Source organism: Rhinatrema bivittatum, chromosome 11 (assembly GCF_901001135.1).
Source record: "Rhinatrema bivittatum chromosome 11, aRhiBiv1.1, whole genome shotgun sequence".
Classification (NCBI taxonomy): Eukaryota; Metazoa; Chordata; class Amphibia; order Gymnophiona; family Rhinatrematidae; genus Rhinatrema; species Rhinatrema bivittatum.
In genome coordinates, this window is record NC_042625.1 from 50,301,261 (window position 1) to 50,327,362 (window position 26,102).

The 26,102-nt window shown below is 43.1% G+C and overlaps 1 protein-coding gene across 6 annotated transcripts in view; it reads left to right on the plus strand.

The window, feature by feature from the left end:
• Positions 1-26,102, plus strand: part of DGCR2 (DiGeorge syndrome critical region gene 2) — an 89,414-nt gene that overhangs the window by 33,014 nt on the left and 30,298 nt on the right. For 3 of the 6 annotated variants that reach the window (XR_003852044.1, XR_003852045.1, XM_029572030.1), the window contains exons 2-5: positions 1,829-1,861; positions 9,874-9,996; positions 24,480-24,605; positions 25,830-26,049. Coding sequence is in view for 4 of the 6 variants with exons in the window: in XM_029572030.1 (XP_029427890.1) it covers positions 1,829-1,861; positions 9,874-9,996; positions 24,480-24,605; positions 25,830-26,049 (502 nt within the window). In the remaining 2 variants the exon portion in view is untranslated. Of the gene's footprint in view, positions 1-1,828; positions 1,862-1,904; positions 1,930-9,873; positions 9,997-24,479; positions 24,606-25,829; positions 26,050-26,102 lie in introns of those variants that run through there. The other 3 variants (XM_029572031.1, XM_029572033.1, XM_029572032.1) reach the window with 3 other exon arrangements.

The window sequence follows — 26,102 nt, forward strand, 5'->3', positions numbered from 1 at the left end:
GCAAACTCTTCTACCACCAGTCTTCAGCAGACCTTAGTGAAATTCAGCCTTGTTCTTTGAGTTGTAGCCACTATAAGGATGGGCAAAATAGTTTGAAAACTTAGGCACCAGCCAAAAACTTTAGGAGCCATGGTGTTTGCCATTTTTTTTATTTTTACACCTTTTACGCTCTCTCACCTCTTCACCTGCCACATGGCCTGGTAGGAGCTAGCCCTGGATGACAGCATCTCTTTTTGGGCCCAGGCTGGCCACACTTAAGCATCAAGCACCAAATGCTTGGCGCCTGACAACCTGGTGCCCAGACATTTTCCAGCTCTGATCTATTAGCTTATGTAAGGTCCCATTTAATTTGTTTCATCTTTGATTACCTGCAGATCTAGCAAGAGACTGATGTGGCTTACAGTGACTGTGTAAAATAATTTATATACTAAGTTAACAGCATAGCTCAGAAAGCCATACTAAAAGGATTAAAAACTAAACTCATAGGAGTGGGTAAAAGCAACGCGTATTGTAGTAATTTTCAAAAAGCCCATTTATGTGCATAAAAGCTTTTGAAAATTGCCTCTGTATAGTTCGAACATACAAGCTCAACTTTACTCCTGTGTAGCCGTAGCTTTTATAAATTTTGAATTCAGCCTGACAACAGCATCCATCTGTACGCAGTCCTTCTTTAACTGCTAAAGTTGGCAAATACATGGAAAGGCTTGAAGCCTTTCTCTTCTTGTTTTGCAAGCATCGCATGATCTAGGGAGAGTCAGCAGGATGGAAATATGGTAGAGGGTCTCTTAGTTTTTTCCTTGGCAATTTCTTCCCGACGTTTTGGGCCTCCTAGCACGGTTACACAAGGGCCACTCCCCTGTTCTATTAATTTATTTGGACTTTTATCCCTTTCCCCAACTCACTTAGCCCAGTCCATCACAATGACAGTCCTCAGCTGGTGGCTGTGCACCTGGGCCCCTTCCAAACGCCTGTGATTTTGGTTATAATTTGGCCACTAAGTGTCACTGTTGTGTAATTGCCTGGGATTCCCTCTCCCTAGCCCAAACTGACCTGGGAATCGAGCCCAGATTCGCGCCGTTTCCCACCCGTTATGAACATAGGCAACAGAGTCTTTCTCTGAAATGAAAAAAAAAAGGACTAGTGATTTGTATACATTCAGCATAGTTTCTTATATATATATATATATATAATGGTCTCTTATGCATCACATTTCATGCTAAACCACAAAACAATGATTATGCTAATTAGCTGTTATTTTATAAACCGCTTTGGACAGCTGTGCTGCGAAAGCAGTAAACAAAATTGTAAAGTATTACTATGTAAGTGAGCCAAGGTGTTGGCATGTGTACATCCTGTCCTAGTGCAGCACTTCTCCGATGCCTACACGACCAGCTCATGCTTTTATTGGATACTGTGAAAGTCATGTGAGTGCCAGGGGCCTATCAGATTGTTCTGTTTGTGTCTGAACCTGTATAGCCATTTTGTAGTATAACTAATTTGGGAGGTGTAAATTTAGATTTGCACTCGCATATAATTTCCAGGCCTGCTTGTTAAAGCTATAAATGGTTTTAAGACCCTGAATGGTACTTTAGTGTTAAAATTGACTAGGCTATAAGCTCCACAAAGAAGAGACAGTCTTCTGTATGTATTTATACAGCGCTGCGTATGTCTAGTAGCGCTTTAAAAAGCATGATTAGTAGCAAGTAAACCTAATAGGGAACCACAATATCTCATTCCTTTGCTTTCCTTCATTTTTTTTTTTGTTCCTCCTTTTAATTTGTTTGATTTTCCAGCTGTGTTGTAAGTTTGTTTTAAATTTGATTTTCAGGTGCACCAGTAGCTCTGGCAAGACTGCAGTCAGGTGAGTAAAGCTGGTCCCGTCACCCTGCACTGAATTTTACAAGCAGTTGCTTTCTCTGGGCGTTTGAGGTTAGTGAAGTGACTCATGCCTTAAGCTTCTTTGGAAATCCAGCAGGACCACAGTACTGAGATCTGCTTAGTGTAATGCTTCATCCTTGCCCCCTGTCAGCTGTAAAGCATGTGTAAGACTCGCATCTAAAGTAACACAATGCACAAGGAACATTTTATGGGGATGAAAAAGAATCAAGTCTAGGAAATCCTATTACGAAGGTGCAGTTTTCCATAAAACAAAGGTAATGGACATAGAGCTATTTTATGACTTGGAAGAAAACTGAAGGCATGGTACTTTTATTGAGAGGATGGTGGATGCCTCCAACAACCTATTAGTAGATGTGGTAGCCTCAAAGAGTGGCAGAATTTAAACCTGGTTAGGGCCAGGGGTAAATAGTTATCTGGTATGAAAGCTGAGTAGCCTGGGTCTTTACTTTTGGTTTCTAAAAACCAGTTTTGGTGTCTTTAATTAGTGCCGAGGTATCTTATTGCAGGTTTGTAGTGCTGGTCCATAACAAATACTAGTAAAAAGAAATTCTTGTAATTCATTTGGCAGAGTGTTATGCTCTTCTGTCTCTCTGTAAATGTTGGGCACTTAAGAGTAAACCTCCAGCATAAAACCCCTCTTGAAGAGGAGGTGTAGAGCATGAGCGTGACAACATTTATTATGAAGGAAGGCAAAAGGCGAGAACATATATCGAGCTAGGGATGTTAACCAGTTGTGTGGCTGATTATTGGATTCTGGTCTTTAGCAGAATGATGCCCAGATGATAGCAGTCGGAAGTGTGGCAGTGCACAATAGTGTAGCTTTCAACTTATAAAAAGAGCTTGAGACCAATGTCCCTTCAATCTGACGGCAATGCATTTTAGGTCGGTACTGTAGATCAATACGGATCCATGGACTTGAAGAAAATGACAGCTGAGGCATCCTGCCTGTGGGAGGCTGCCCTGTAGCATTTGTAATGTCTCCTGTATGCAGTACACAGGTTGGAACCACTCTTAGTCTCCTATACTGTGTTCGCACAGTGCATGGCATTGGATTGTGGTTCTGCTGTCCATCATTCAATGGTGCATGGCCTTTTTGTGGCCCAAGGAGTTATGGTTACGTTACTTTTCATTGCCTAAATTATCAACGTTACGTGCAAGAAACAAAATAATCTAAGTTTTGTGTGTTTGATGTGGGATCTAGCATGAGTTGTGTCCTTTCTCCGGAGAGCTTTAAATTAATGATGATTTCACTTCTTAGTGCCACATGTGACTAAAGTTAAACAGATATGTAGAAATCCTCAAAATATGCTTTGGGTACAGGGATAATATCTGCCAACTTCTGTAAAGATTGAAAACGTTTTCTTTTTTGTATGTACTATAGAGATGGCTTGTGAAATCTCCCATTATGTAGCACTTTGAGTCTGGAGATCTTTGGTGACCTAAATATGTATTGGGGGATTGAGGGGATCTCTTGTGTTAGGGCTGCCTGTTCCACTGCAGTTTGTTCAGAACTTGGGTCACGAGTCTTCAGCTATTTAATTAGCATTATCAGATGGCAGATTGGTCTGGCCCGTGCACATTTGCTACTTATTCAGCCTTCTGTCACTTGCGTTTTGTCAGTAATCCAGATCCCAAAGACTTCCATTGTTGGTGTGTTCTGACTTTACAATGTGTGTGATCTTAATTCTGCTCTCCTAGAGATTGTGTGCTACAGAAGACAGTTGAGTGCTCACAATGGTTTTTCTGATAATTTTGGATACTGTGAAATCAGACTAAGTACTAATAGTGTGTTTTTTACTTTTTAGAAGCCTTTTCTACCCAGTCACTTAAGTGGTCCTTCTCTTTTTTTATGGTGTATTATGTAGGCATTCTTTGCTTTGTTGCCCTGAACTCCATTGCGTTTTTGAGGGGAAGAGGAGTTTGGTTCGTAAGAACATAAGAAATTGCCATACTGGGTCAGACCCAAGGGTCCATCAAACCCAGCATCCTATCTCCAATAGTGGGCGAACCTGGCAATTAACCAAACACTAAGAAGATCCCATGCTGCTGATGCCAGTAGTAGCAGAGTCCATTCCCTAAGTCAACTTGATTAATAGCAGTTAATGGACTTCTCCAAGAACGTATTCAAACCTTGTTTAAACCCACCTACACTAACGGCACTAACCACATCCTCTGGCAACACATTCCAGAGCTTAACTGTGCGTTCTTATAATCTTTGCCTTGCCTACACTCTAGCATAGTTCAAAATAGTTAAATGCATTGTACAAGAGACAAAACTTAGAGGCCCAGTCCCAGCCATGGCAGCTAATAGATCCAGACACCTTATTGTGCAGAAAAAAGTAAGGCATAATGCTAAAAGTATTATGAAGCAGAGGTGCCATTTAATTCATAATGAAAATTAAATTGGGAAAGATTTGTAAAAAGAGTGTGGCATTCGCTGCCTCACTGCGTGGGGCTTTGGCGTGTGGCAGCGCAATAAGATAAAGTGATACAGAGCTCATGTGACTCCTGTCAGATTTGGATGAGCAGTACCATATTCCCTGTCCTGTGCTCAGTCTGATAGAGTTTACTAATGTGGTGGTGACAGGTGAAGGGGAGTCCATGCACAGGCAAGTGAGGTTATGAGAAGCAGGAGGCCTGTAAAGCTGAAGGCTAGAAGGGACCCTTACAGTGTCCAAGTCTGGGCTGGCGCTGAGTTTTACTCAGTGGCAAGTCACTGCAGTGGTGTTCCTGACACACAGAGCGAGCTTTCCCAAGTAAAGAAAAAGCAGTTGCCTGTCTTGGGTGATTTGATATCTCCTCTCTTTTTTTTGCATCCTGAACATGTCAGCAGAGCCTGTTAAGTATCCTGAAGGTTGGAGGTTGTGTTTCTAGCCCAGGGGTGGGCAATTTTGGGTCCTCAAGGGACATTAACCTGTCAGGAGTTTAGGATATTCCTAATGAATATGCATATGAGAGATTTCTATGCACATTGCCTCACTTGTATGCAAATATGTCATGCATATTCAGTAGTGTTGAAGCACCCTTACCAGTAGGGATATCTTGAAAACCCAATAGGCTGGTGGCCCTTGAGAACCGAAACTGCCCACTCCTTTTCTAACCCCAGTACCTCATCATTAGTCTGTATAGCGAGAATCTACCCTCGAGACATGTAATCGCCTTAACAGATTAACTTTATTCCAGAAGTTGGACTGAAGTGGCAGCAGAACAGAAAGCCCTTTGTCCTTTATGCACATTTGCGATTAATATCTTGGTTTAAAAGGCGCATGAAAGCAGCTATCGCATCAGGGGAACAAAATTAAACTACTTGGCTGCTGGGAGGAGCAAGGTGTGCTTAGTTTTAGAAATGTGTTCTGGCAGCTGTCCATCCTTCATGCTTTCAGCACTAGATGATGATGGAGTACTTTTTTATTTTATTTTTTGTAACTTTTTTATTTAACCAGTTTTGGCATTCACATGAACAGATGGAAATAATAAGTCTGAATCACAACAGAGCAATATGCAAGACATAAAACCTGAAATCTACAGTTGCAGTAAAACAATCTGAAGATTACTCCAGGCCATAGTATTTGAGGTATGGGCCCCATATCTGTCAATTTAAATCCTTTATTCAGAATATCAAATCATAATCATTTAATATCCACTATGTTTCTAATCTGAGCTTTCCAGTACCCCAAATCTGGATTAGATTTCCAGGAGGTAGCAATAGTAAACCTTATGGCCAGGAGTAACTGAGCTATTAAAATCGAAATTTAACATGTAGCAGAGTATCCTGCCAAATCCCCAACAAGCCCAATTTAGTTAATAAATGCATCGCAATTTTTAAGATAACTGCGATCTCCACAGTCACTCCTGCCAAAACCATGCCACCCCAGGGCAGTGCCACCACATGTGGATGGAATTACCTTGTTCCCACATCCTCTCCAACAATATGCAGGGAACATTTTCACATAGGAGTGCCGCACTCCCAGTTCTACCCACCTATGGCAGATAGGTATCGTATGAGTGAAGATCCATATCCCCTTTCACTCGGCAATGGTTAGTGAAATACCCAAATCCTCATTCCATTTATCTATGAGGTTACAAAAGGAGTGCTTGACCCTTCCTTACATAATAACGCCCTTTAACTCTGCCACTACCAGCACACAAATAGGATTCCAATCAATCTAAAGGGCGCAAGGGGTTGTGCAGCTCCAGTTTACCTTCCAGAACCCATCTAAGCTGCAAGTAGGAGGCATGTGGATACAAGCAGCTCAGACTCCTCCACCAACTCCTGGGACGGAAGAAACCCTGCGCCTCCCCACGACTGGGCTACACAGATCAGACCCTACCTATGCCAGTTCGCAAAATCTGGACTAAAAGTACATCCTGATATCATAGGATTCATATAGATTGGTGACAGTGGAGAGGGGATCCTCTCACTAGGCCCCACATACCTGACCACCTGTCACCACATCTGCAAAGTATGGGCTATAAGCAGACTCGACTTGCAAACACACCTACTCCCAGGGTGTGAGGAGGATAAGAACAGAAGGACTAGTAGGTTCACCTCACCAACTTGCTCGTCTATTGCTAACCACCCCAGATCCTTATCACTAAACCAGTAAGTAAAGTCCACCAGTCGAGCTGCCCAGTAGTATAATCTGAAATTCGGCAACGCCATTCCCCCCTGCCATTTAGGTAGCCATAGTGTACAAAGTTTTATCCTCGCTGGTTTATATTTCTAAATAAATTTCCCAGTTTGACTGTGCAGTTCCTGAAACAGAGATACCTGAATAGTACAAGGGACATGTTAAAAGGTGTACAAAAACTTTGGCAAAATAGCCATCTTGATTTAAGTTTTTGTGACCTGCCCCAGAGACCAGAATGTCCTCTCAGTCCTTCAGGTGCTGTTTCGTGTCTGCAAATAGGGGGGGGGGGGGCGCTTCTTTTTTTTTTTTTTAAGAGGTCTTTAGGATCCCTGGGTATAAAAATCTCCAAATAAGTAAACCCCTCCTGAACCATACACATGCCTGCCAAACATTCAGTGGAAAAACCTCTGTCTTATCATAATTTAGTTGATAACCTGACAGCTCCCCAAAGCGAGCTGTCAACTCCAGGAACGTAGGTCCCGAATCACGGGCTCAGTTATAAACAGTCATGAACCATGGCATATTCGCGGCATATTCTTTCCACTTTAGCGCTCAATGAGCTGAAGGTCGCTTCCAAGTCACACACTCTTCTGCCTCCCCGATGCGTGCCATATTTTCCTGCACAGTCTCTCCCATCTGTGCTACCTTATCCACCATCACCCTGAGACTAGCATCCAGTTTGGTAGCGATGGTTTCTGCAAATATTTCCATCTTGCTGTGTATGTAATCTCGCTTGTCACCCAAACTGAAGGCTTCCTCTCTCCCCTCATTATCAGAGGCCGAGTTGACCATGTTATGCTGTTCTGCAACTGCTGGGGTTTTGTTTCCCCCCCCCCCCCCCCCACTTATTTCAAGGCCTTAACCATTTTTTTTCAGCCCACAAATATGGTATTGATCTCTTGGATACTTTTTTTTTCCAAGTGACATGCTGATCAGGATAAAAGGAGGTCTTATGGGAGCCGACTCACGCAGTGCCCTGCCTGTTCAGCGCATAACCTCAGTGATACTTCCATACCTTTTCTTGAAGTTTTTTGAGACCTATGTCTTGGAATAGTTCCAACTTCACCGACTTGGCTGCTCAGCTTTTGATGTTTCAGTGGCCACCTGGGTAACTCTGAAACAAAATTTGTCCTTTGCCAAAAGCATATACTGTGGTGCATTTAACTAACTGGTCTTTGTCCAAACAGGATTGATTTGCAGTGTCTATTCTGAGGAATATAACAATAATTATGAATCCTCAGATAGTTCTTTGATTATTTTAATTAAACTTATTTAAGGGTCTCCCAAAATTTGAAAATAGCCAAGTTATCCGTATTGACTGCAAGGGCATTCCTATTATGTGATATGTCGTCGTTTCTCTCTTCTCAGAATAAATCACCAACCATATCACCAGACAGAACTAGATCTGAACTCTGTGCATGGCGATACTTAAATAATTTTAAATAACCACAACAACAGTGTCTTGCGAACTAGAAACAGTTGTATGGATAAGCTCAGAGGCAGGCATTATATTGAATTTTGCACATAACACGATCAAGGAGGGCAGCGTGTGAGAAGAAATGGAAGTGCTGCATGCGGCTTTCACATCCTCTACAGATAGGTTAGTCAGGGTTAACTGAAGTGCAGGTATAGGGAAATGTGATTGGATGTTTTGGGCAAAATTAAGTAAGCTTTAAAGTGCAGAAGATTTCAAGATATACACCCTGATTCTGTGTAGTGATAGGCCAGCACCCTATCGCCCATGTGAAAGCCCTTATAGTCGGTACTTGGCTGTTTTCACATTTTGATAGACACCAAGCAGTGGTGTTTTTCTGAATTAAATACTGGATCGGGGCTAGTGGTAGCCTCCCATCTTCCAGTCTAGCTAAAATTGGGAAAAGGATACCAGTTCCAGATTGGTGACCTAGTATACCCTAGCTGAAAATAATCACTGATGCCGAGATATATTTAACTAAAATAATGTGTTTGGGAATCCACAAATAGTGATTGATAGTTTATTGATCACTAGGAAGTGTTTGTGCAAACGGGGATATGTGAAATACCAGTGCTGTAAATTAGGACAAGGTAGCTCCTGATTCAGCAGGTAGAATACATGTAACTTCTCTCTTTTTTTTTTTTTTTTCCCTATGAAATTATAAATTCTGACTCTGCAGGGTCTGTTCACTGCTCTGTAAGTACGGATGGGTAACGGAATACCACATTAACACTCAGCTAGCAACCAGTTTAAGATCTGTGCTACATGTCAGAAATTCTGCGGCACCAATGATGGCACATTTTTAGAGAATTCATGATCTAGTTTCACCCAGTTTTGTGTTGTACTGGGAAGCATTTTGTATAATTTGTAGGGCTTTTGCCTTGTTGCTCGGTGACGAGTTCCAATTAAAAATATAGGAAGTAAGTGAATATTATAATTATTCAGCTGTACTTGTCCCCAGACAAAATGCGGAGATCTGGAGTGAAAAACTTTGGCACAGAGAATTACAAAGGCTGATATATTTTTAGAAGTAATGTGTCTTCTGCCTGTGTTGTTTATTTGGTTTAGATTCCACTTTCAGCCACTTCAAAGAGGATTACATTCAGGTACTATAGGAATTACTGATCGTCCTCATGCCAGGTTGGCCGCTTTTTTTCTTGTAGGGATTTTATGTGAAGTATTTAAAGGAAAACTGTTCTTGCTATAATAGATGGAGTTATTTGGTGTGGGTAAGTGGAATCTTGCTGAAGTGTGGCGTGCTCGGTGGTCCTGAGGAGGAAAGATCTAGGTTGCTTGGCAACCCATAAATCTGTCCTTGTACTGAATTCTCTGTCCTTGTAAGTACTTAGAGCAGCTGGCCTTTCTTTTTTTTTTTTTCCTCAATATAATTTTAATCTGTAATATAACATAATGACAAAAAAAAAAAGCCATACAAAATAGAACCAATACATTTACCCTATAGCTTATATTTCGCATGTACACAAATATTGTGAGCTATATTAATAGGCTTTAACGTCTACAAAAAGATAACCTCCCCATTAGAACCCCTTACCCTATCAACCAAGAAACATTTGACCTATGCGTTCTATGGTTTTGTCCAGTTGGTGCTATAAGTTTTGTTCATCACATCAAAACTCAGTATGGAAGTAATTACTGCACACAGCTCTATTCTCTATTCCTTGGCAGGAAAAGTCAGGATTCACGAGAACTGTTCTCATAAGACTGTCTGTTTGAAAAGTTTTATACTTAAACTGGATTTTAACTCTTCTGAACGTTTTTTTGGAGGGGGGGAGGGGTTAGATCTAGTAAAATGAGTATAGGTTATATTTTGTCTTGTAATTTTGGTTTTGTTTTACTTTGTGCTTGCAGAGCTGCGCTGCACCCCAGGGCAATTTGCCTGCCACAGTGGTACCATCCAGTGCATCCCCTTGCACTGGCAGTGTGATGGGTGGCCAACCTGCGAGGATGAGAGTGATGAAATAAACTGCCCCGGTAAGTGGAATGAAAGCTACCAACTTGAGCCCCCTCATTTGTCGAAGGATATCTGCATTCCTCAGGGGGAGTAGGACAAATAAAGGGCAGATGGTACAGTCTGAAATCCTACAACTCTTTGCTCTCCTTAGAAAGTTCCAGCAGGCTGCCCCCTTCTCATCTTGCATCTGCTGAGGTTTCTTTATAGTTGAGTTGACATGCCATCTTCATTGACATAAGCAGAATGGAAAGGGATGAGATGTTAAAATAGACAATAGCGAGACACCATCTTCTCAGGCTATTTGCTAAGATTTTCACAGCCTTTTGTTTTTGTACCCTCTTTCTTTTGTGAAAGGACTAATGTTAATGTTAATCCTTTCGTGGATTACAAACTGGTTAAAAGACAGGAAACAGAGAGTAGGACTAAATGGTCAATTTTCTCAGTGGAAAAGGGTAAACAGTGGAGTGCCTCAGGGATCTGTACTTGGACCGGTGCTTTTCAATATATATATCAATGATCTGGAAAGGAATACGATGAGTGATGTTATCAAATTTGCAGATGATACAAAATTATTCAGAGTAGTTAAATCACAAGCAGACTGTGATACATTACAGGAGGACCTTGCAAGACTGGAAGATTGGGCATCCAAATGGCAGATGAAATTTAATGTGGACAAGTGCAAGGTGTTGCATATAGGGAAAAATAACCCTAGCTGTAGTTACACGATGTTAGGTTCCATATTAGGAGCTACCACCCAAGAAAGAGATCTAGGCGTCATAGTAGATAATACATTGAAATCGTCAGCTCAGTGTGCTGCAGCAGTCAAAAAAGCAAATAAAATGTTAGGAATTATTAGGAAGGGAATGGTTAATAAAACGGAAAATGTCATAATGCCTCTATATCGCTCCATGGTGAGACCACACCTTGAATACTGTGTACAATTCTGGTCGCCGTATCTCAAAAAAGATATAGTTGCAATGGAGAAGGTACAGAGAAGGGCAACCAAAATGATAAAGGGGATGGAACAGCTCCCCTATGAGGAAAGGCTGAAGAGGTTAGGGCTGTTCAGCTTGGAGAAGAGACGGCTGAGGGGGGATATCATAGAGGTCTTTAAGATCATGAGAGGTCTTGAACGAGTAGATGTGACTCGGTTATTTACACTTTCGAATAATAGAAGGACTAGGGGGCATTCCATGAAGTTAGCAAGTAGCACATTTAAGACTAATCGGAGAAAATTCTTTTTCACTCAACGCACAATAAATCTCTGGAATTTGTTGCCAGAGGATGTGGTTAGTGCAGTTAGTGTAGCTGGGTTCAAAAAAGGTTTGGATAAGTTCTTGGAAGAGAAGTCCATTAACTGCTATTAATCAAGTTTACTTAGGGAGTAGTCACTGCTGTTAGTTGCATCAGTGGCATGGGATCTTCTGGGTGTTTGGGTGGTTGCCGGGTTCTTGTGGCCTGGTTTGGCCTCTGTTGGAAACAGGATGCTGGGCTTGATGGACCCTTGGTCTGACCCAGCATGGCAATTTCTTATGTTCTTATGTTCTTAAGTTTAACTTTTGCTATGAACGGAAAGCCCTGCCTTCCGATTTATTGAAACTTTGATTTGTAATATATCAAATTTCCTGTTGCTACCCCAGATCAGCCCAGACAAGCGGGTTTTGCACCCCTACCAGCAGATGGAGGCAGAGAATTAAAACTGAGGCACTGCTACATATCCTAGAGCGCCACCTGCAGTCCCTCAGTATTTCTGTCTCCAGAACATGGTAGAGGTGCAGACCTACAGTCCAAGTGAGATTTTTTTTTTTTTTTAAGTTTTTGGAAGACAGATTGGGAAGAGAGAAGATTCCGCTCTCTGAGGTGTTAAGCACCTTCGTGGGCAACCCTCAGGTGGAGGTTTGGCAGACCATGACTGTCCGCATCTACCCCTGGGGGCTGATAACCAGGGGCTTGGTTCCCTCATCCCTGTGGAAGGCTTCTCCCTAGGTTGCAGGTTTCAGCGGGAAAGTGTTTGTGTCATTTGTTGAAATTTTTTTTTCCTTGTTTAATAAAGTAAAAAAAAAAAAGAAAGAAAGAAAAGACAGGTTGCTGAGGCTGGGCTTGATCACAAGTAAGCTGGTTAAGCTGCTGAACTGGGATCGTTTGGGGAGAGGTTTGTAAAAGTACCTGATGCTGCCGGGGGACTCGGGGTTTGTCGGGAGTGCAGTGTGCAGCAAATGCAGGCTAGTTTTGGCAGTCCTTCCCCACATGGTGATCAGCCTTTCGCTGCAAGGTAGCCACATGGTAGGTCTCATGGCGCCTGCTCACAGCGTGCCAAAGCCTGTTGGGCCTGCGGCTTTCGCTGGATGTGCCTAGAATTTAATGCCCTGTACAGTGAATGTGCCTCGGGAGGTGAAGGAACCTCCGATGACGCTGTGGGAGGCCAGAGAAGGACCTGATCTGCGGGGCCTGCGTCCAAGGTCTCCTATGGAGATGCTTTCAGAAGCTCGTGTAAAAAAAAAAAAAATTCTGCTCCAGCAGGGCCTAGGGATACCCCTCCTCCTCTTTTCCCCTGTGGGGCTTCCTCCAGGGAATGATTTGTTAGGTGGGAGAATCCAGATAAGTCTGATCCCACAGAAGAGCAGGATTTTTCTCCAGATTTTGTGCTGTTGATGCACAAGACATTCTTGGCCAGGCATGGAGCGATGGAAAAGCAGCCCCGGGGAGGAAAGCCCCAGGGGCCTGCAAAAAGGGCCAAGGTGGTGCCAGCAGGAGGATCAGTAGGTCTTCTGCCTCGCTTAGGTCTGGCTCGGACCTCAGGATCAGGGAACCTGGCGGAGACCGGGGAATGTTCTGATAAGGAGGATCCGTTTGAGGCTGGGGGATTACCTGGGTGATGGCATTGTAGTGGCTGGTCTGGCTGATCTGGAAGCACTGAATGGTGTCGCGGATTCAGACGACATTCCAGTAACCGAGGCAGTTGACCCGAGGGTCTTCAGTTGTTGTGCAAGGAGGAATTGAGGCCCCTCATGTCTTGAATGAACTGGGTATAAAAGTTACTCAGGAAGATTCAGACATGGTGGATGGCCTGCAGGTTCCGCCAAAGGCTTTTCCGTTGCCCAGGATGATCAGGAAGCTGGTGGGTTGTATACTCCGGAGGCTGGCTTGCAGGTTGGCAGAGCAATGGGAAAGTTGTATCCGATGTCTGAGAATGCTTTGGAATGCCTAAGGTGGATGCGGCAGTGGTGGCGGTCACAAAGAAGACCACTAACCTGGTGACAGGTTCGGCTGCATTGAAGGATTTGCAGGACCACAAGCTGGAGATCCAGTTGAAGAGGATGTTCGAGGTGTTGGCTTTGAGCATCCTGGTGGTGATTTGTGGTAGTCGAATGCATCGGGCCTGTTTGTGCTGGGTGCAGAAGACACAGGAGAAAGATGCTTCCTCAGAGCATTCTAAGCAGGTGGCTTGGCTGGAAGTTGGGGTGGCCAATGTTGTGGATGCACTTTATGATTTGGTCTGCACGTTGGCTAGGAATATGTTTCCACAGTGGCAGCTAAAAGGCTGCTATGGTTGCGTAACTGGTCGGCGGAGGTGTTGTCAAAGTCCCAGCTGTATCTTCTCCCTTTTAAGGGGAAGTTACTATTTGGTGACGACCTGGAGCAATTGATGAAACCCTGGAGGAATCCAAATTGAACAAGTTGCCAGAGGATAATAAGGCTGTCGGGAAGACCTTTCCTTTTGCAGGTCTGTTTTCGGGATATGAGGTATTTTCAGCCGGGCAAGATGACCTCGAATGCAGGGCAGAAGTAGTCCGCTGGTCAGCAGCAGTCTTTTCGGGATTCCCTCAGGACCTCCAGGGAAAGGGGCCAGTCAAGGGGCTGGTTGGCAATAAGACTTTGCAGTGAAGTCAGGCCGGTCCACTCTTCGGTCAAAGCTGTAGGAGGATGATTGTCCCTGTTTTACGACGAGTGGACCAGGATCACTTTGGAACAGTGGATTCTAGAAGGTGATAAGAGCAAGTTACTTATTAGAATTCTTGCATGCAATATGGGACGTCTTCTTGGCGTCCCTTTGCTTATCTCGAGCCAAGCAAGAGGCAGTATGGACCACTTTGCTATGCTTACAAAGCCTGGAAGCTCTTGTACCAATTCAGCATTCGGAGAGGAGAAAAGGAAGGTACATTCTGGACCTTCAAAAGGGTCAACATGGTGTGTGTCCCGCAGTTCTGGATGCAGACGCTGCAGATGGTAATCGCTGTGATTCAGAAAGGACAGTTTCTAGCGGCTCTAGATCTAATGGAGGCTTAGCTGCATATCCCCGTTTGCCTGGCGCACCAGAAATGGTGCTGGGGCAGCATATTCAGTTTCGGGCCCTTCCCTTCAGGTTGATCATTGCTCCACATACGTTCACAAAGGTGGTGGTGGTGGCGGCAGTGCTAAGGAGGGAAGGAATTCTGGTTCTCCCTTTTCTGGATGACTGGCTAGTACGAGCAAAGTCTGAAAGAGAATGCTGCCAGGCAGTGCATTTGAGTGATGGAGTTAGTCACTTGAATGGGGGGATAAACTTGGACAAGAGTCATCTGGTGCCGGCCCAGTCTTTGAACTATCTGGGGACATGTTTGATACACACAGCTGGACAGTCTTCCTTACTCCAGAGAGTCGCGAAGATTCAGGTTTAGGGCATTTCTTGAGAATGCCAGTTCCCAGGGCCTGGGATTATTTTCAAGTACTGGGTTCTATGGCGTTTACGCTGGATTTAGTGCCATGGGTGTTTGCCCATCTTTAACCATCTTCAACCATTGATATATTACAACAATGTTGTAATATATCAATCGGCAGGGTGGCTCAGAGTCACACCGTGGCTCGGGAGGCCAAGGAGTTTTTTGTCTGGGCAAAGTGGCATTTGGAGGGGTTAGCAGCTTCACATGTAGCCGGCATGGACAGTGTGAAAGCTGACTATCTCAGCAGGCAACAGTTGGACCTGGGGAAATGGAAGTAGTCAATGGAGGCCTTCGACCTGATTCAGGTTCGCTGGAGTAGACCCCAGCTGGTTCTGATGACGTCGTGGAGCAATACCAAAGCAGCACGGTTTTTCATTCTCAGAAGTCTGAGCTGAGGAACTAGACGCTTTCGTTCTTCCGTGGCTAGCAGGACTTCTGCTCTACATCTTTCCTCCATTGATAGGCTGCGTGTGTAGACGCATCGAGAGACAACTGGGTTGGCTGTTTCTCGTGGCGCCAGAGTGGTCGCAGCATCCGTGGTTTGCAGATCTAATTCTTCTGGCAGTAGACAGACCCCTCAGGTTGGCTCATCTGGGTCTGTTAAGGCAAGGTCCTATCTTCGTGGATTGGGTGGATCACTTTTGTCTCATGGCTTGGCTTTTGAGAGGCTAGTTATTATCATGTCGTTTTGGGCCAGGGGGCCGTCTGCATCTATGGCTTATGTCCTGGTGTAGAGGGTCTTTGAGACTTGCTGTTGGAGGAAGGCCTAGATCTATTTCTGGTAGGGATATCACGTATTCTGTCCTTTATACAACAAGAATCGTCCAAGGGCTTAGCTTACAATTCCCTTCGGGTACAAGTAGTGGCCCTGGGGTGTCTCAGGGGTAAACTACAAGGGAGGTCTTGACGTTGCATCTGGATATGATGCAGTTTTTGAAGGTGGTCAAGCATTTGCGGCCACTGGTGCACAGAATGTGTCCAGCGTGGAGTTTGACCGTAGTTCTGAGAGTGCTTTGTGGTCTTCTGTTCAAGCCATTGTAGAAGGTGTCTCTAAAGGACCTCACCCTGAAGGTGGTTTTTCTGGTGGCGATTTGCTCAGCCAGAAGGATTTCGGAGCTGCAGGCTTTGTCCTGTATGGAGCCGTTTTTGAGAATTGAGGATGATGGTGTGGCTTTGCACATGGTACCCTCATTCCTACCCAAGATGGCTTCCTCCTTTCACTTCAATCAGTCTGTGGAGTTTCCTGCATTTCTGAATTGATCTTCAGAAACGCCAGAAGCAAGAGAACTACGTTTGTTGGATGTTCATCGGGTGCTGTTGCGGTATCTTAAGGTCACCAACAGTCTCCGGCTGTCGGATCATCTATTTGTGTTCTTTGGCGAGCCAAAGAAGGGATATAAGGCTGTGAAGGGCCCTATTGCTTGTTGGTTGAAGGAAGCTGCTATTCCAGCTTATCTTTGCTAGGGCAGAAAAGTTCCAGAAGGGCTGCAAGCATATTTTACTAGGTAGCATGCAGCTTCTTGGGCTGAGTGTCAGTTGCCACAAGAGATTTGATCTTCACTGCACACTTTCTCTCGGCATTACTGGTTGGATGTTCAGGCCGTGGGAGAGCTGAGTTTTGATGAGTGTATTGAGGGCGGGTCTTCTGCATGCCCACCCAGTATAGCAGTGTTTTGGTAAATCCCACTTGTCGGAACTGATCTGGGGTACGAACAGGAAAGGAAAATTGGTTCTTATCTGCTAATTTTCGTTCCTGAAGTACCACAGATTCGTCCAGAAACCCTACCCCTGATTTACGAAAGATTGATTTCATTTGTCCTGATAGTATCTGGAGCATTCAGAATGTTTATAGTCAGAGCCTAAACAAAGGGTTTCCAGGTTTGGTTGTTCCTTAGGGTTAATGTAAGAGTTCCAGTTCAAGGAGCTCCAACCCTTGGTTTGATGTTTGCCCTGGTTAAAGCAGGGGCTAGTTCAGTAGTGTTCACTCTGGCTTGGGTCCAGGTAAATACTGAGGGACTGCAGTTTGGCATTCTTGGATATGTAGCAGTGCCTCAAAGTTTTTGTTCTCTGCCTGTTTTTGTTTTCTGCTTGTAAGGGTGCAAAACTCGTTTGTCTGAACTGATCTGTGGTACTTCAGGAACGAAAATTAGCAGGTAAGAACCAATTTTCCTATGTTCTTGGACTGCCTTCATCTGTGCTTTGCAACACCTTCCAAAAGAGAAATCTGATCTGTCGTTGCTTGTGTTTAAGAATAGCATTGGAATCATTAATATTGTTAATGACCCTACGAGGTGGGGGTGGGGGAGATGGTAATGTGATATACTTTGGCATGCTGGGCTGATCAGAGTGCTCGCATTTAATAACCTGGTACATATCCTGTGTTGGGGGGGGGGTTAATTGAGGATTTTTAACAATTGCAGAGGAGCAATTGCAGGTTAAGTGAGATGAGAGAGAGGGTTTTTTTTCTCTGATTTCCTGCTTCCTTAATTTTCATAAAATTTGCAATGCTGTCAGGGAAGTTTTCAAAAACTGGAGCCCACCCATCCTTGCCAATAAATAATCCTATGATCTGTTTTTTTTGTATCCGACTTGACCAGTTCAATGAGACTAGAAACTATAGTCCATTCTTTTTAAAGCGTGAAGGTCGTTTCCGACTTCAAGGACCTCAATAAATCATGACAGAAAAGTGAAAATATATGATCTAGAAAGCATCGGAATTTTCAGATGTAAGGTTTAAAATTATGTGCTTTGCATTTGCTTCTCCCTTTGTGTGCAGTTAGTTACTGAGGAGGAACAAAGAAATTTGTGTCTAAACACACAGAATCCCTAGTTGCAAAAAGCCTGAGATCAAATAGGGTCTATGGCTTTGTACCAGGAAGTAAGTTGAGAAGACTAGATGTGTGTTACAGTCCTTCACTTCTCTGTCTATATTGCTATGTAAGTAGTAAGAGAGAAATAATATTCATCTTGGAAAAGTAGGACAAGAATCAGCCACGCAAGTAGGTGATGTCATCTGATGGCATAGAGACAGAAAAAGCTCTTTCAGAGCTCACAAAGACCAAGAAGGTCTTTTTAAGCATGTGCAGAGGGTTCCTGTGCAGCTGCCACCATGAAAGTCTCCTCAGTCTTTTTTTTTTTTTTTCCTACTCTAGTGAAAAAAATATTAGCTTTCTCTACCCCAGCCATTTATTGTTTTCCGGTATACGGGGTCATTTGATTTGGTTTCATCTCTTTTCACCATGGCTGACAAGAAGCCAGGCTTCAAAAGGTGCCCTAAATGTTTTTTTTAAAATGTCTGTCTTGCACCCTTCTGGCTGCTGCCTACTCCTTGAGAATGCTTACAAGCACATTTGGATTCACAAGGATCCCAGAAAATTCCTACGATTCTCTATAGCAACTGACCATTACCAGTATCCCGTCTGCCGCTTTTTGGATTCTCAGCTGCAACCAGGGTATTCACCAAAGTGCCTCCCAGGGTTAGCAGCCCATTTTAAGTAAAAACAAGGTCTTTGAATTTCCCTACTTAAACGACTTGCTCTTATCCAGCAGTACCCTTCAGGGAGTGCATACTTTCACTCTCGTACAATGAAAATCCTTCAGTTTTGGGGGTTCATCATTAATCTTCTGAAATCCAATCTACAACTGACACACGTATTGGATTTTGTAGGAGCTTACTGTGACACCATACAAGGCATTTTCCAGCAGCAATGCAAGGCTTTTCTTATTCAGCAGAGAATGCACAATATAACATAATCCTAGATCTCTCCTATCAAAACAAGGCCTTGACCCTTTTCTTCATGAAGATGCTAGATCATATGGCAGCAACAAGCTCAATGGTATTTACATCTCCAAATCCCTTATTCACACTCTGAAGTAGTGGATCACATCTACTCAGAAGTCATTTATTTCAGTACCCTACATTTCAAATGATAAATTTGATAGGCATCTGTGGTTGAGGAGCCCACCCAGACTGCCTTTGTTCTCAAGGAACTTGGATTCCGTAAGAGAAGTGGCTACACACAAACCTGGAGCACAGGGTAATCTGCAGTGCTTTGCTTTCAAACCCTGGCTAAGACACGACGCTAGTACAGACAAGTAGCTATGTGTTACATGTATATGCAAGGCAGAACAGGCATTTTCAGACTTCTGCAGGGCTCTTGGGCAATGGACATGTCCTCAAAAGTTATTACTTACAGCTTTTCATCTCCCTGGGAAACAAAACAGCAGACACATCAAGTTATCAGCTAGAACCGTATATATCGATAGTAGCTTCCATACACTTGCCTATGGAAGTAAGCAAAGTCGACCTTGCAACAAGAAAATCTTCCTCTAGAAAATCTTAGTTTTAAATGGAAGAGATTTTTCAACCTGGTGTGCATATCTGAAACGGGACCTAAGTGTCCTTTCTATCCCTTTTCTGCACCATTACCTCTTAAATCTTTCTGAATCGGGATTGAAGACTAATTTGGTCAGAGTTCACTTGAGAGCTATAGCAGCATATTACCAGCTTTCAGAAAGAGTGCCTGTTTCTCAACAACCTACAATTGCCAGATTTATGAAAGGTCTAAACCATCTTCATCCTTCAATTAAGAATATTCCTCCTCTGTGAGATCTGTAAATAGTTTTTGCTCACCTCATGAAATCACCTTTTGAGTCTGTAGCAATGGCAGAACTAAAATGTTCTTTCTTTGAAATGTTTATTTTTGATAGCTGTAACCTCTGCACACAGTAAGTTACAAGCCCTAGTCTCATGCTCTCTGTATACTCAAATTTACAAACGCAAAGTAGTAGTGAAAACTGAGCCAAAAGCTCTACCTAAAGAAATCTCCTGGTTTCATTTGAATTGGTCCGTTGTCTTACCAGGACTCTTTCCCAGGCCACATGCCAGTAAAGGCAAATGCTCTTCACACCTTGGCATGCAATAAAGTCTTATTGTTCTATTTGGAGAGTTTACAGAAGATTCTCAGTTCATCTCTTTTGACCCAGTCAAAGGAGTTTCCATTACAAAAAGAACTCTTTCTACATGGATGTCTAATTTTTATTGCCTGTATATGCTCAGTCAGATCAACAACTTCAGAATAAAGTAAAGGTCCATCAAGTCAGGGCTACTGCAGCTTCCTTAACCTATCTTTGCTTCTATAGACAACATCTCTAAAGTGGCCAAGTAGGCTTCTCTGTATACCTTCACTGCTTATTACTGCCTAAGAAAATGTTTCACATCAAGACACATCAATTTTGACAAAGTTCTTAAAAGCTTATTTAACTAATGCCTTCAACTCTCCCACCAGCCCCTAATATCGCAGGTTGCATGTTCCATGGTTGGCTTTACAATATGAACAGTACCAAGACTGTGCTAAATCCAATTTGCATTAATCTGCAGACAAAGATGTCTTAAGAGAAATCTCTTTATTGCAATTCAAAATTGCTGAGCAGGAAGTCGAAAAGGTTTAGAGAGAGATTAGTCTGTTTTCAAATACTGCGCCAGTTCGTGCAACTTTTCTCTGTTGCTTCTCCACGTATCTAATGGTTGACTTTACAGTATAACAAATACCTGCAAACCTCAGCGTGGCAGTCCTGACTTGTGTTACTGATTCATGTCCTGCTTGTCCATGGAGAAAGCAAAGTTGCTTACCTGTAACAGGTGTTCTCTGTAGACAGGACAAATCAGCCACACAATCCTATGTCCTTCCCCTTATAGTGGAAGGTTAACTTGCTGTAAAGACTGAGGAGATTTGCACGGCAGCAGATGCACAGGAATGCCAATGTATGCTTAGAAAGTCTGCTTCGGTCTTTGAGAGAGCTTCTTCTGTCTTGGTGCTGTTGGATGACACAATCCCATTTATGTGGCTAATTTGTCCTGTTTTCAGTGGAGAACATAAGCAATGCCATATTAGTTCAGACTAAGGTCCATCGAGCCCAGCATCCTGTCTCTGGCAGTGGCCAGTACTGGCAGATTCCATAAAGTAGATCTGTTTCCTGTTCCTCACTCCCTGGGATAGTAATAGCTTTCTCTAGTCTACCTGGCTAATGTTTTTATGGACTTTTCTTACAGGAACTTGTCCAAATTTCTTTTAAACCTTGCACCGGTTACAAGTAAGCAACTTTTTTGTTTTACTTATCTGCAGGTCTATGGTTAATCCCACATTGAATACTGTGTTTGAAGCAAAATGACATTAACAAGGTGGAGGCAATTCAGAGAGCCACCAAAATAGTCCATGGACTGCACTGAAAGCTGTACGTACTACGTAGAGAGAGTGAGGGGAGCTAGCATTTTCCATAGAATGAAAAGCTCAGACACAGGGTCTTCATAGGAAACTGAAAGGAGGGAAGCTCAAAAGGAATAAAGGTGACCCGGTAGATGTAGTATACTTGGATTTTCAGAAGGCGTTTGACAAAGTTCCTCATGAGAGGCTTCTAAGAAAAGTAAAAAGTCATGGGATAGGTGGCAATGCCCTTTCGTGGATTACAAACTGGTTAAAAGACAGGAAACAGAGAATAGGATTAAATGGACAATTTTCTCAGTGGAAGGGAGTGGGCAGTGGAGTGCCTCAGGGATCTGTATTGGGACCCTTACTTTTCAATATATTTATAAGTGATCTGGAAAGAAATACGACGAGTGAGATAATCAAATTTGCAGATGATACAAAATTGTTCAGAGTAGTTAAATCACAAGCAGATTGTGATAAACTGCAGGACCACCTTGTGAGACTGGAAAATTGGGCATCAAAATGGCAGATGAAATTTAATGTGGATAAGTGCAAGGTGATGCATATAGGGAAAAATAATCTATACTATAGTTACACAATGTTAGGTTCCATATTAGGTGATACAACCCAAGAAAGAGATCTAGGTGTCACAGTGGATAACACATTGAAATCGTCAGTTCAGTGTGCTGCAGCAGTCAAAAAAGCAAACAGAATGTTGGGAGTTATTAGAAAGGGAATGGTGAATAAAATGGAAAATGTCATAATGCCTCTGTATTGCTCCATGGTGAGACCGCACCTTGAATACTGTGTACAATTCTGGTCACTGCATCTAAAAAAAGATATAATTGCGATGGAGAAGGTACAGAGAAGGGCTACCAAAATGATAAGGGGAATGGAACAGCTCCCCTATGAGGAAAGACTAAAGAGGTTGGGAGTTTTCAGCTTGGAGAAGAGATGGCTGAAGGGGGGATATGATAGAGGTTTTTAAAATCATGAGAGGTCTAGAACGGGTAGATATGAATCGGTTATTTACTCTTTCGGATAATAGACTAGGGGGCACTCCATGAAGTTAGCATGTGGCACATTTAAAACTAATCGGAGAAAGTTCTTTTTTACTCAACGCACAATTAAACTCTGGAATTTGTTGCCAGAGGATGTGGTTAGTGCAGTTAGTATGGCTGTGTTTAAAAAAGGATTGGATAAGTTCTTGGAGGAGAAGTCCATTACCTGCTATTAATTAAGTTGACTTAGAAAATAGCTACTGCTATTACTAGCAACAGTAACATGGAATAGACTTAGTTTTTGGATACTTGCCAGGTTCTTATGACTTGGATTGGCCACTGTTGGAAACAGGATGTTGGGCTTGATGGACCCTTGGTCTGACCCAGTATGGCATGTTCTTATGTTCATATGTGGACTTCTGGAATGTACTTCCAGAAGAGGTGTAAGAATCAAAGCAGTGGTAAGATGCAAGCATATTTGGGGTAGACCCAAAGAGACCTTACTTACATGGGGAGAGAAGAACTGTAACAGCACAAATAGGCAGGCCGGGTGAAGCAATGGAGAACTTACAGAATGGGAATTGAGAGTTAAGCTAAAATTCCCATTTTGTCAGACAAAGGCTTCTTCTTGGGTATTTTTAATGACTTTGGATGAACAGGGATGTGATTTAGTATCAAAAGCAGGGAATCCTTTAGTTAAACATTTCTTTGCCAGTATTGTTGAAGCTGTCCCCCCTTCTGTGAGGAACAGCGAGCTCAGCACATTCCTCTGAACTAAATCAGGACTTAACGCTTGCATAGTTAAGCTTTGCTGTGCAGCTGGTGGGCACCAGCCAAAATAGTCTGAAAAAAATGTTACTTTAAGGTTATTAAAAGGATTTCTACTATTAGCATTAGACAGTAGAATTCCTGTGGAGGTGGGGCAAGAACTGAAAATTAATAGGAGGATGCAAGGTTTGTGTACAGAGTACATGGAAAGATTTTCTAACCTGTAATCCCAGGCTCTTGTTGTCCAGACTGTAAAGCATTTTTGTTCAGGTATTGTTGCCTCTGTCTTGTCCAGTTGTTGTCATGATTGGTTCTGAATGAAGCTGAATTTTCACTTATGTTTTCCGCACAGTTTTCCACAAATGTATACTTGCAACAAAAGTTGCTGTAATGTAATATTGTAAAGTGAATTGTGTTTGACTAGTGCCTGTTTGTTCATACCAGGCATTTAACTGTAAATGAGCACAGCTAAGACAGATTTGCCTCTGAGACTATTTGACTACTCTTCTGGAAACCTTGGAGAGAATATATTACTCCTGGGGGGAATTCTGCAACAAAAAAAATTGAAAATTCTGCGCACATTTTCTAAATTCTGCAAAATGCTGCACATTTGTCAAAATGACACTATTTTTTTGCAAATTATTCTGCATTTCAGTACAATCTAGTATTTTCTTGAGGAGGTAAATAGGAACAGAAGCAGAGAGGATTCAATCTCCACCTGCTGAAGGCCAGGGGCAGCAAGCCATGGCGCTGGCCAGCTGAGCAGACAATGACCCTCGCCGTTACCTGAATCAGAAAGCTATAGCTCCAAGCCTCACATGCAGCAGCAGGAGTCGCATTTAACCCAACATCTCCCGCTGCTGTGGGGCCGGTCTCGTGCAGCAGGAGATGTTTGGTTAAACGCAACCTCTGCGGTGGAAGTCGGAGTCCGCTCAGCTGTCCAGTGCCAGGGCACACCTGTCAAAGGCTGCAGACCTCTGGCTCAGTACAAATGGAAATAAGAATCCCCCCTTGGCCTCTGCCCCTGTCCCCATTCACCTGCTTGCCCCTCATACCTCGAGCCCCCACTAGAAACACTCCCCTCCCCTAACTAAATCCTGTTTTGCCACATATACTGTATATATTAGTTGGATAATGTACAAAAGGGCTTTCAGAATTCTGTATAATGGGGAGGAGGTCACACTTTTTTTTTGTGTAGGCAGAAGTAACTTAAGCAAATGTGAGGAATTGCAGTGGCTATTTGCTCTTTGGGACTCGGGTCAGCTCTGCACTTTGACTTCTGGAAACATAAGGCACTGTAGAAGCTGCACTAAAAGTCATTGAAAAACCTAAGGCAGTGTGTATTTAGTTACTTATTTTATATACCGTCGTTCCAAATGAAGATCACAACGGTTTACCAAAGTAACATTTGTCCTTCAGGCCATTACATTACGGTGTGTAACACATTGGTCGAACACACTTTAGTAAGATACATTTTGGTGATAACATGATTTGGTATGGCAGATATATTGGAAGAACTCAGTAGGGTCATATGAATCAAGGGTGATGTTCTTGTACGTCTCAGCTGAGGATGGGGACAATAGCTTAGTAGGATAGGGAATCTGTTTAGTAATGTACATGGTCGTAGGGGAGTTGTCATGTCAGTACTCATTGCTCAACTACTTTGAAGTTTCCAAGCACTGTTAATGCTGCATCTCTACTGAAAAAGTTGGCCTCTGATCTCATATGCGCTGATGATGGTCACATGTTGCCTTTAGTCTTCTGGATAAGAGTCCATGTTGTAATTTAAACACTGGAAGAAATCATTTTCTGTTTAATGTGTCTGGAGGCTTGACAGGGGACCAGCGAGCTTATCATGGAAAGGAGAATGTGGAATCCAGGCACAATCGTGGCCGAACGGGAGACACCACACGCTTTCACACCGCTAACATGGCCCAGCCAGTCCGCTTCAGCAGTAAGTTGCTTTATTTGATCCTTTCCTTTTGCTTCCAAATACATTTTTTGTCTGCTTGACCCTTTTTGCTTCCTCTAATATTCCCAACTTGTTCCTTTGACCCTCATGTTATATGTAACCTTTATACTTCAATTTCTTATCCTTTGTTTTATCCCTGTTGCTTATAAACCGATGTGATATGCATATGCATATGGTATATAAAAGTTCTAAATAAATAATAATGTAAAGCCTTAGTGTTAACCCTATGGTCACTCAGGATCCTGCCTAGGCCTATCTGCACCTGTGCCCCTACATTAGCAGTTTCCTACCTGCCAACTGGGCAAATACTCCACCAGCATGCTATCTCTTGGTGGTTTCTAGAGACACTGAGATCCCACACAATCCAGGGGTCACACAGTTCTTAGAAATACGCCTTCAGACCAGATAGAAAAAATACTGGGATCATTAATCAGTCACAGGACAGAGTTAAACTAAAAAGTTTAACAACGAATAGCAAGAAAAGCGGACAAGAATAGATGTAATTTGCAACAGATAAAACAGCATTAACTACATGAATTGTTAAGTAGACAATTTTTGCCATTATTGGTGACTGTGGAGATTCAAGAGAGGCTGATATCACAAGGAGGTGTAGAGCTGGGAAAAAGGGCCTTGGTACAGATCTGGTTCCTCTGTACCTTCGGCCAAGACTGAGATTTTCTGGAAAATTCTTGCTGGGTCACGCTGCACTGGTGCTGTACAACAAAGAGCCAAGGCACTAGCTTCCTGACCAATAGTTAAACAGAATGTTGCAACATTGATTCAGCTTGTGGAAACTTGTATTTTAAGCTTCATTTTAAGGTACATGGCAGGTTAACATGTTCAGTCCTAGCTGCCAGTGGAAGTTAGGGTGTTGCTACCTGCCTGTCAATTCAAGGATTGTAAAGGTAAGGAGGTCTAGGGAAACAAAACGGTCTTAGTACAAAATGAGAAATCTCAACAGGCACAAAGATCCCTAGGTCACCACGGCATGTGGGTATATGCAACGTCATCCTCTGGATGCGATGCATTGCCTGTTCTGCAAACAGAAGGTGGGCTATAAGTGCCTCTGTAAATGGGCTGAGCAGAGACTGTTTAATTTCAGTATGATATGATGTGTTGGGGGCCATGCTTGGATGAGGAGTGTAATAAATATGCTGTTGCAAAGGTTCTCATTTTGTGGGGTGCTTTTCCCCTTTTGCCTTCCATGTTTCCTAGGAAAGTGTCCAACAGGCTGGTATCACCATGAGGGCACCTCGAGCTGCTACAAGGTTTACTTCACTGGAGAGAATTACTGGGATGCAGTGCAGACCTGCCAGAAGGTGAACGGCTCTCTGGCAACGTTCACCACAGACCAGGAGCTGAAGTTCATTCTGGCACAGGAGTGGGACCTGGAGGATAAGGCCTTTGGAAGAAAAGATCAGCAGAGGTGAGTGGGGTGGTTTCAGGTAGCTCACCTCTAACCGAGCAGTACAGCATATT